Source organism: Artemia sp. Qi Xiang Cuo, chromosome 7 (assembly GCF_049724085.1).
Source record: "Artemia sp. Qi Xiang Cuo chromosome 7, ASM4972408v1, whole genome shotgun sequence".
Classification (NCBI taxonomy): domain Eukaryota; kingdom Metazoa; phylum Arthropoda; class Branchiopoda; order Anostraca; family Artemiidae; genus Artemia; species Artemia sp. Qi Xiang Cuo.
The window spans coordinates 71,998,379-72,009,711 of NC_142800.1; the positions used below are offsets into that span (position 1 = coordinate 71,998,379).

Sequence of the window (11,333 nt, forward strand, 5' to 3'; positions counted from 1 at the left end):
ATTTTTTTATACAAAAATTAAGTTTCTAGGTGGTATAATACAGTAATTAGAGTAGTTGAAATGTCAAAAAGTTTTCAAAGTGATTAAAGTGTCTGACTACTAGGTGTCTTACCCTATATAGGGGAGGGGGCTGAAATTCATTTCCAATAGAAATGCGTATTATATTCGTAATCAGCATAAAAAAAGGCATCAAATGGTGTATTCACTTTAGTCCTAACTCAATAATGTGATTTGGTAGATATTGACCAAAAAAAGGCATCGAGGGGTATATTCACTTTATGCATAAGTCAATAATATGATTTGGTAGAAATTTACCTAGTTCACAAAAAGAACCCTGTATCAATATTACCAAAGTATCTTAACATTGTATCATATAAACTTCAGATCATTCCCTGAGAGTTTCCAAAAGAGGCTACCCTGTTTGCAAGTCTTTTTACAAAGAAAAAGTTACCATCTATAAATAAATGTATAAAGAAGGAAATAAATCAAAGCTACAGCATAGCCTTTTCGCCTGAGACTGCTGAAATCAGACATTACTACATTAAAAGTAGTGGCTTTTATTCGTTCTATGCTCCTTCTTCTAACTAGGTTCTACTACGTGAATGTTCATTTAAAATGTGCGCCTTTATTTGGCTGGCGATAATATCACAATTCGCAGAAACATGATATTGAAAAGGAAATTCCAAGAAAAATTCTGACCAAGATGTGAGTTTATCTCAGCTTAATAATACCCAACTGACACCAAAGCTTAGAAATTCAAGAATAGGATATTTCAAAGTGTTAATATCTTATAGAAAAAAAATATAACTATTAATGCCAGCAAGAGAAACAAAGGCACAAAACATTTTATTAATTGGCTAAGTACATTGAATTTAGGCGAAATTTAGAACACCAGTGTTTAAGCTTTCTTAAAGTAACTGTTTAGTGCATTTACATAAATTCTTCCATGCATGGAAGAAGTGGATCAACCTAGTAAAAAAATAGTTTTATTGCATAAGTGAAATCATTAGATATTTGATCGTATCAAATTGCTATTGCTACGTGGTAATTTCGTTGTTTTCCTATATTTTCAACGGAAGGGTTGATTTTTTTTTTCACTGAGATTACCAGAAAAGACAGTTCTAAAAAACTAGAAAAGGAAAGGAAGAAAAATAATAAATAGAATCAGTCCTCGATTCTTTATCAATTTTGTAGCCATAAAAAGTACCCATTTGGCTTATTTTTGAATATTTCGCGTTAAATTCCCAAACGATTTCCTTCAACAAGTATTCGATTTATTAGAGAAATCCTCTAACAATGTTAGCTAACAATTTTAAGTTGGATGGCGGAAAAACGATTGTTGGGAAAAATGTTAGCTAACAGTTTTCGGTTGGACGGCGGGAAAACCCCTATAATCTTTGGCCTCTTGCTTAAAGGGTTGGGCACACACGTAGCTGATTTCGGAAACTGATTTCTAAATCAGCGCCGATTTTAAAAGAAATCGGCATCGACTTGAGCTTGAAAATTTTTCTAATTTTCGGCGCCGATTTACAAAATCAGCGCCGATTTTCATCATGATCGTCACAAAAAATAGGGATACAAATAAATAGTCAGCCAAAGATGTATGTGGTGAAAGACCCCTCTACTGAGCTGAGATCAATCATGCAACTATTAATAAACTCCAGTTGACTATTTGTGTCCATGATTCTTTGTTTTGAAAATCTCCCGCAATAAATTTTTCTTACCGCTATCGTTTGTCCACTGATGCTGAAATCGGTTCTCGAACTCAGCTACGTGTGCCGAGCCCTTAAAATAAGATTGACTCCATGGGCGCCGGCACGGGGGGCATGCCCCCCTGGAAATTTGGGACTACAAAGTGATTATAAAAAAACAAAAACAAAGTCAATTATAGACAAAAACAAGGTATATCGTTCACTCTCTTATCGTTCAATTTAACTTTGAACTGTTTCACACCAAGGTGGCTAGTTATGCAGTAAGTTGTAGTTTCATAAAAACTACTGCATTTAAAATTTAAACCAGTCTAGGAGAATTCAAGCACATTAATTATGTCGGCTCTATGGTAAAATATTCTGTTTTTCAGTAATTCTCCCGAAAAATAGGTAGAAGTGGAAACCTTCTTTTTCCAAAATCACTTATTTTTACAAAAAAAAAAAAACGCATCTTCGTACACAAGATGAAGAATAACATCATAATCATAGCATTTTAAAGGACGGCTTGGGTAAAAGTGATGGCAACCAGTTCGTTCTTTATTGTTTCCTGCTAAAAAACAAAAAAGCTGAAGGCTTATTCTTGTGTGTGATATATACATTAGGTTTTGTCTAAATTATTGCACAAAAGAACAGAGCCCATCAAAACAGATTATTTGGACGGAGGTTGTCAAAAGGGCGACGGCAGTAAAAAAGTTTGTTAGTGTGAAAATTCACAAAAAGCCTAACTATTTCTTTAGCTCTTTCATTATAAGAAGTTCATCTAAAGACACTAATCAGGTTTCTTTAATTTTCAACAGTCCTTTCTGGGGAGATCCTGATGATATGAATTCATAAATTCTTCCCTCCTCACAAAGGTTGCATATAGTCACCGTCCCCAAGAGTCTTAACTAATACGCTTGCTCCAACTCCCCATAAAGGTTTAGTTCGACTCTGTTAAAATTTTGGTGCCTTTAAAAATTGTTAACCAAAACGAATGTGCAAGGGTTATACTAAACTCTGAGCATAATATTGGAATATAGACACCCAAATTAAAATGAGCCAAGTATATGTTTTGCGAATGATAATCATTTCACTCTTTTTGGAAAATAATGAGCAAAGTATGAGTGATTTCTTAGTTTATGACACTTCCCCAGAGACTCAGTGTGTAACGTTCAAGTATAAACTATCATAAAACCAAAGACTACTCTTTTATTAATAGATGCTGAAGTTGGAGTTGCACTGTAGTAATCATAAAACCTTGTAAAAATTGAATATTTTTACATTAGATATTTTTTCAAATTTATTCTGTTTTTCCTTCATTCGACCTTCAGGTTCCAAAGTCAAGTATTACATAATTTTTTCTAATGAAAATAAAAATCAGTTTTTGCATTAATGTACATTTCAAAATATTTTTTAATAATTGAAAATTTTATTTTTATTAACTTTTGATCCGTGAACATCGCAGCTGGATAACCTTTTGCTCGGACGTCAAAATCTCATTACAAAATATGAACAGCATTTCAATTCTTCTTAGCAATTAACTGGTATATTTGCACGGACAACTTACTACCTGAGTTGCTGATACTTTGTGCACAGTGATTGCCAGGGTCACAATCAAATATACAAGGACTCCCCATGGGGTTGCCAGGACTCCCCAGGGACTCCCCATGCAAGGACTCCCCAGGGGGTTGCCCCCTCCCCATGATATGGGGAGGGGGCAACCCCCTCCCCATATCATTTACAGGGGTTATATATTCAACATTTACCACCATAACCAAGTCTTAACAGTAATTTATAGATAATATATTGTCTAGTGCCGGAATCCCTGGCTTCACCCAGGACCCGGCACTCGGCAAGGTTGTATATATTTATTCTCTAATTACGCAATTGTAAGGTCATGGCGTTATTCTTTAGTTTTAAGTCATGAGGTGTCAAATGAACAATTTCAATTGAATTAAGAAATTTTCGCGGCAATTCGATTCCTCCTTCCAGTAAATGTATCAAATTAGGATTTGTTTTGTCTTGGAACTCGTTGCGATTCTCACTGTTGCTTCTCTTCTAAATATTGATTTCGTTTACGATTTGATGTGATCATCCCTGTCACCTATCTTCTAAATTGATATTTTCTCTGTCCATTATTTTCATCCGGGATTCGTTTTGATGCTTATTGTTGCATGTTTTCTAGCCGCAGATCTCGTTGCGCTTCATTTTCGTGCATGTTTACCTCAGACATTTTGCCGTGCCCTTTACTTTAGCTGTTCAGATTCATTCAAAATCATGTTTAATTTCCCATGGCGTCATAGATACCAAAAACACTTCTTTCCCAGCTTTTCCCCAGTCGTTGTACTTCTGCTTTAATTGCGTTGTCACATAATTCAGAAACAACCAGGAATTTTCCAATCAATGCCCTCTGAAATAGCTGAATCAAACATTAAAACTCTCAGGTGAATTTAATTTCTCCTTCCTGTTTATCCTTTACAACCTCTAAAAAAAAACGCTCATTTTTTCATTTTAATTTCTGAAATATCTAATTTATAAGATAGCATAATTATCCTGTTATTTCTTAGTTTTAAGTTACATTTTCGTTTGCAATCCAATGTGAATTTTGCTGTTTCTTGTGCCAGGCCTTTTTCTTTATCTGTTCAAAGTAATTTGTCATCTTTGTAATTTTGCACGTGTCATAAATACTAAAAATTAATTCCTTCATCCTGTCTATCCTCCACAGACTCACACACGCTGAACTAACAAGTTCCTTCATTCCACTGCAATCTTGCTTTACTTTCTAACCGTAGATTCCGCTGTGCAACATTTTTGTTTGAAATTCAATGTGATTCTTGCTGTTTCTTGTTCCATGTCTTTTTCTTTAACTGCTCGGAGACATTTATCATCTTTGTCAATTTTGCATGCTTCATAGACATAAAAACAATACGACAACCCCTGGAGAAAAATGACAATTTTTGCGCTTTGAATGTTTATAAATGTGACGTCAATCACATGATTTTTTTAGGCGTTAATTCATTTTCTCCATCCTGTGTATCTTTGCAGACGCTAAAAAAAACACTTTTTATTCTAGGGTGAAAATCAGCAATTTCAATGGAATTAAATATTTCTGGCGTGAATTCTGCTCGTTCTTCATGTTTATCCTTCAGAGAATCTTGCACGCTAAATCAACAAGTTTCTTCATTTTATTATAATTTTGCTTTGTCTTCAAACAGTAGATTTCGCCGTGCGACGTTTTCCTTTGCGATTCAATGTTATTTTTGAATGAAGTTTTGTATGGCTTTGTTAGAGCACAAGACACAGTATACCTTCGTGTATTTTGTAAGGATTACTGGCAAAGATGTGTAGTGACAAACAGTGTAAAATACTCCAGAGCTTTCATAGCAATAACAGGGTGCATTACAAATCACTACTACTACAAACAACTCACCGCAGCAACAAACTACCTGAGGCTAACACAGCTACGCACCCTCCTCCTCCATCTCAAATTATTCAAAGCCTCCCACTTTACACCCTCCCAGGAAGTCCCCACTCCTCTCAAATCCTCCTTTGCGACATACTCCCACTCCAACCGCGGACGACCTACTCTCCGTTTAACCCTAAATGGTTGGGCAAATAGGACAATCTTTAGCAATCTGTCATCCTTCATCCACAGAACGCCCTAGAAAAAAGGAATGAATCATACTTTTCGTACAGCCTACTGTTTGAAATATGGTCAGTCAGTTGGGTACCCAAACTAATGCACGACGATAAATAAAGGTTCAACTAGGGATAATTTTTTTTTTTTAATAAACAGTGTTTCACAAGCAGTGATAGAAACTCACAAAAAATACCAGACATTTCGTCTGGAAATATTTACAGTTATAGGAACATATTTACAGTTAAGCATCAAATTTTCGTCTTGAACAACTTTAGAAACAACTAATTAATTAAACTGAATATTTGATGTATAATGATATTAATTACTGAAAGCTCATCAGTTCAAAATTTTACTATAATTTTAATGTTTATTTTCCAATATTAAGTACAAAAGAAAATATTTGTAATAAAATTGATTTATCAGTAAAGCACCAATTACGCAGTAGGTTTTAGACTTTTACAGTGATAGAAGGAGGCGGTATCCAAACTCTTGTTTGTAGTGATTTTTGTTTGTTTCAAGCTTGATTTGCATATTCAATTCAAGTTTCACTCGTTTTAAGATTTATTTATTCATTTAAATTAATATCTATTGTAAGTTTGTTTGCATTGATTGTTTATTTATTTTCTGTTCGTTTTCAGTTTCATTTATACTTCAATAGCAAAATATTTTTTTTTAAGCTTGATTTTCATATTCAATCTAAGCATTACTCGCTTAAGATCTATTTATTCATTTATATTATTACTTGTTATATGTTTTTTGCTATTATTGTTGATTTAATTTCTGTTCGTTTTAAGTTTAATTTATTTTTTTAATAGTAATTTTGGTCGTTTTGAATTTGAATTTTAACAGGTATTTGAATCTGCTGAGCTTAAGTTTAAAATGACCTTTACTTTTCTTTGAAAAAATTATTTTCCGGAAAGTTTTTTTTTAATTAATTTTTGTTCGGTTTTGATTACCAAAAGTTTTAAGTTTTTAAAAATTACTTATTTCTAAATCAAACTTAAAAAATAAAAAATCAAATGTTCATCAAAGTATCAAAACTGGTATCAAAGTAACAATATCAAAGTAAAAAAATGTGTCTGTGTCAACCTCGGAGTTTTTATTATCTGATGTTTGAACTATTTTTAACAAAATGGCTATCACAAAATTTTTATCGGATAAGTCTGGGGAAAAAAGGCGTGGAGGGGGGAGCTAATTGCCCTTTGGTCTCTTTTGACTCTTTAAAAGTGAACTAGAACTTTCTATTTTCAATCAAATGAGCCCTCTCTGAAGTTTATACGAGAATCCCTTCTATAAGAACCATATATACGCCCAGAGTATAACTTAAAACACCTGTCCCTGGGTCCTGGGGGGTCGACCCCGGAGTTTTAATATTTGATGTTTGAACTATTTTAAAAAAATGGTCACCTCAAATTTGTATCGGATGGGTTTACAAATCCGATAAACCCAAAGGCGTGGAGAGCAGGAGGGGCTAGTTGCCCTCCGATCTTTTTTTACCCTGAAAAAATGAATTAGAACTTTTAATTTCCATTCAAATGAGCCCTCTCTGAAGTTTATACGAGCATCCCTTTCATAAGAACCATATACGGCCAGAGGATATAGCTTAAATGCCTACCCCCCGGGCCCTGGGGGGTTGGGTCGACACCGGAGTTTTTGTTATCTGACCTGTGAACTATTTTACAAAAATGGCTATCTCAAAATTTGTTTGGGGAAAGGGCGTGGGGGCTAGGTGCCCTCCAATCTCTTTTGAATCCTAAATATTCAACAAGAACTACCAAATTCAGATCAAATCAGCCTCCTCTGAAGATTATACGAGCATCACTTCTAAAATAACCCTATATGTCCCTAGGATTTACCTTGCAATACCTGCCTCCGGGCCATTGGTGGTTGTGTCGACACGTGATTTTTCTTTGTCTGACCTTTGAACTGTTTATAACAAGATGGCTATCTCACAATTTTTATCGGATGCATTAGGGGGATAGTTGCCGTCTGATCTCTTTTGACTCTTAAAAACTGAACTAGAACTTTTAATTTCCAATCAAATTAGCCCTCTCTGAAGTTTATACGAGCATCCCTTTCATAAGAACCATATACGGCCATAGGATATAGCTTAAATGCCTACCCCCCGGGCCCTGGGGGGTTGTGTCGACACCGGAGTTTTTGTTATCTGACCTGTGAACTATTTTACAAAAATGGCTATCTCAAAATTTGTTTGGGGAAAGGGCGTGGGGGCTAGGGGCCCTCCGATCTCTTTTGAATCCTAAAAATTGAACAAGAACTTTCAATTTCCATTCAAATGAGCCCACTCTGAAGTTTAAACAAGCATTACTTCCATAAGAACCATATATGCCCCCAGGGTATAACTTGCAACACCTGCCTCCGGGCCCTGTGTGGTTGTGTCGACACCTGATTTTTCTTTGTCTGACCTTTGAACTGTTTATAACAAGATGGCTATCTCACAATTTTTATCGGATGCATTAGGGGGATAGTTGCCCTCTGATCTCTTTTGACTGTTAAAAACTGAACTAGAACTTTCAATTTCCAATCAAATTAGCCCTCTCTGAAGTTTATACGAGCATCCCTTTCACAACAGCTGTATATGCCCCCCAGGGATAACTTACATCGCCTAACCTGGGCCCTGAAGGATTTTGTTGACCCTGGAGATTTCGTTACATGATCTTTAAGGCATTTAAAACAATGGCTATCTCAAAGCTCTTATCGGAAGGGTTTGAGGAAAATAGGGTGTGGAGAGCAGGGCTAGTTGCCCTCCGATCTCTCTTGGCTCGATAACTATATATGCCCCCAGAGCATTACATACAACACCTACCTCTGGGCCCTGGGGGGTTGTGTCGACCCCGGAGTTTTCCTATAGTTTTCATTATATGATCTTTGATCTATTTTTAAATAAATGGCTATCTCAAAGTTCTTATCGGATTGGTTTGAGGAAAAAAGGTCATGGAAGGGGGGCTAGTTCCCCTCCGATACCTTTTGACTCTTTAAAAAAGAATTAGAACTTTCAATTTCCAATCAAATGAGCCCTCTCCGATGTTAACAAGGGCATCTCTTTCTAAAGTACCATCTATGCCCCCAGAATAACACTTCCAATACCTGTCCCGGGCTCTGGAGGGTCGCGTTAGTACAGTAGTATTTCTCGCATCATCTTTGATCTATTTTTAACAAAAGGAACATATGTAAAATAGTTTTTATTACATCACCTTTGAAGTATCTTTAACAAAATGGCTACCTTAAAGTTTCTATCAGATATCTTTGGGAAAAAAGGGCTTAAAAAGGGGGGGGGGGGCTAGTTGCCCTCTGATAACTTTTGACTCTTAAAAAGGGCACTAGAACTCTCGATTTCCAATCTAATGAGCCCGTTTTGAAGTTTATACGACGACCCCTTCTATATAAAGTGCCTCTGAGAAAAATAAATAAAAGGAGTGTGGGGGGAGACTAGCTGCCATCCGATCACTTTTGACTCTTAAAAAGTGAATTACAACTTTCAATTTCCAACCAAATGAGTCCTCTATGAAGTTTATACGAACATCCCTTAAATAACAACCATATAACTTACAACGCCTACACCCGGGCCCTGGGGGGCTGAGTCGACACCGAAGTTTTTGTTATCTGAACTCTGAACTATTTTTAGCAAAATGTCTATCTCAAATTTTTTATCTGATGCATTTAGAACGTGGAAGCGGGGGGGGGCGGGCTAGTTGCCCTACGATCTCTTTTGACTCTTAAAAAGTGAATAAGAACTTTTAATTTCCAATCAAATGATCCCTCTCCGAAGTTTATACGAGCATCCCTTCCATAAGAACTACATATGCCCCCAGAGAGTTACTTACAACGCCTGCCTCCAGGCCCTGGCGGGTTGAGTCGACACAGGAGTTTTTCTTACCTGGCCTTTGAACCATTCTAATGAAATGGCTAGTTTAAAAATATTATCGGATGAGCTTGGGAAAAAAAGGGTATGTGGGGTGTCCGAGTTGCCCTCGGATATTTTTTTACTCTTAAAAAGTGAATTTCCAAAAGTGAAAAGCCCTGTGAATTTCCAATCGAATGAGTCCTTTTTGAAGTTTCTACGACAAAGCTTTCTATAAAAACTTTGTATGCCCCCAGGGCATAACTTACAACCTGTGCCCTGAGAGCTGTGGGGGAGGGGGAGTGTCCTCCTGAAACACATACTTTCTATGTCAAAATCAACTATAAAGAACAAAATGGCTATTTCAAAATTTTGATTGGATGTGTTTGGGGAAATGGTGGGCGTGGAAGGTGTGTTCGTTGCCTTCCAATCACTTTTGACCCTTAAAAAGGGCACTAAAACTCTCGATTTCCAATCGAATGAGCCCCCTTTGAAGTTTTTACGACGGTTATTGACTTGATAACTATATATGCTTCCAGAGCATTACATACAACACCTACCTCTGGGCCCTGGGGGGTTGTGTTGACCTCAGAGTTTTCCTATGGTTTTCATTATATGATCTTTGATCTATTTTTAAATAAATGGCTATCTCAAAGTTCTTATCGGATGGGTTTGAGGATAAAAGGTCATGGAGGGGGGGGGGCTAGTTGCCTTCCCATATCTTATGACGCTTAAAGATTGAACTAGGGCTTTTCTTTTCTAACCAATTGAACCCTGTCCGAAGGTCATGCGAGTATAATTTCCTGAAGAAGCATACAAACCGTCAAACCAGTACCTCAAACGCCTGCCCCGGCTCTGGGGGGTTATGTTAATGCAGGAGGTTTTATTATCTGACCTTTGAACTATTTTTAACGAAATAGCCATACGTAAAGGAATTTTTGTTATATAATCTTTGAACAATTTTTAAAAAAATGGCTACCTCAAATTTTTTACTATATGTATTTGGGGAAAAAGGGCTTAAAAAGGGGGGGGGGGGCTAGTTGCCCTCTGATAACTTTTGACTCTTAAAAAGGGCACTAGAACTCTCGATTTCCAATCTAATGAGCCCCCTTTGAAGTTTATACGACAACCCCTTCTATATAAAGTGCCGCTGAGAAAAAATAAATGGAGTGTGGGGAGAGACTAGCTGCCATCCGATCACTTTTGACTCGTAAAAAGTGAATTACAAATTTCAATTTCCAACCAAATGAGCCCTCTATGAAGTTTATACGAACATCTCTTAAATAACAACCATATAACTTACAATGCCTACATCCGGGCCCTGGGGGGCTGTGTCGATACCGAAGTTTTTGTTATCTGAACTCTAAACTATTTTTAACAAAATGTCTATCTCAAAATTTTTATCTGATGTATTTAGGACGTGGAAGGGGGGGGGCTAGTTGCCCTCCGATCTCTTTTGACTCTTAAAAAGTGAACAAAACTTTCAATTTCAATTCAAATAAACCCTCTCCGAGGTTTATACGAGCATCCCTTCCATAAGAACCACATATGCCCCCAGAGCATTACTTACAACGCCTGCCTCCAGGCCCTGGCGGGTTGAGTCGACACAGGAGTTTTTCTTACCTGGCCTTTGAACCATTCTAATGAAATGGCTAGTTTAAAAATATTATCGGATGAGCTTGGGGAAAAAAGAGTATGTGGGGTGTCCGAGTTGCCCTCGGATATTTTTTGACTCTTAAAAAGGAACTAGAACTTTCAATTTCCAATCGAATGAGTCTTCTCCGAAGTTTATACGAGCATCCCTTTCATAAGAACCATATACGCCCCCAGCACAACACTTACAACGCCTTCCCCCCGGGCCCTGGGGGGTCGTGTGGATACCGAAGTTTTTGTTATCTAATTTTTGAACAATTTAAAAAAAACTGGCTATCTCAAAATTTGTAGCGGATGGGCTTGGGGAATAACGGGCGTGGGGGGGGGGGACTAGTTGCCCTTAAATCTCTTGATTCTTAAAAAGTGAACTAGAACTTTCAATTTCCAATTTAATGAGCCCTCTATGAAGTTTATACGAGCATCCCTTTCATAACAACCATACAAGCCTTTAGGGCATAACTTAGAATGCCTACCCCCGGGCCCTGAGGGG

General features: G+C 36.9%; 1 protein-coding gene across 2 annotated transcripts in view; it reads right to left on the reverse strand.

Moving 5' to 3' along the window:
- RNaseX25 (Ribonuclease X25) overlaps positions 1–576 on the reverse strand; it is a 70,635-nt gene extending 70,059 nt beyond the window's left edge. The window contains exon 1 of one of the 2 annotated variants that reach the window (XM_089091692.1): positions 452–576. In XM_089091692.1, the coding sequence (XP_088947818.1) occupies positions 452–534 (83 nt within the window). In that variant the 5' untranslated portion in view covers positions 535–576. The remainder of the gene's footprint in view (positions 1–451) is intronic. The other variant, XM_089091693.1, reaches the window with a different exon arrangement.
- Between the last annotated feature and the right edge of the window lie 10,757 nt (positions 577–11,333).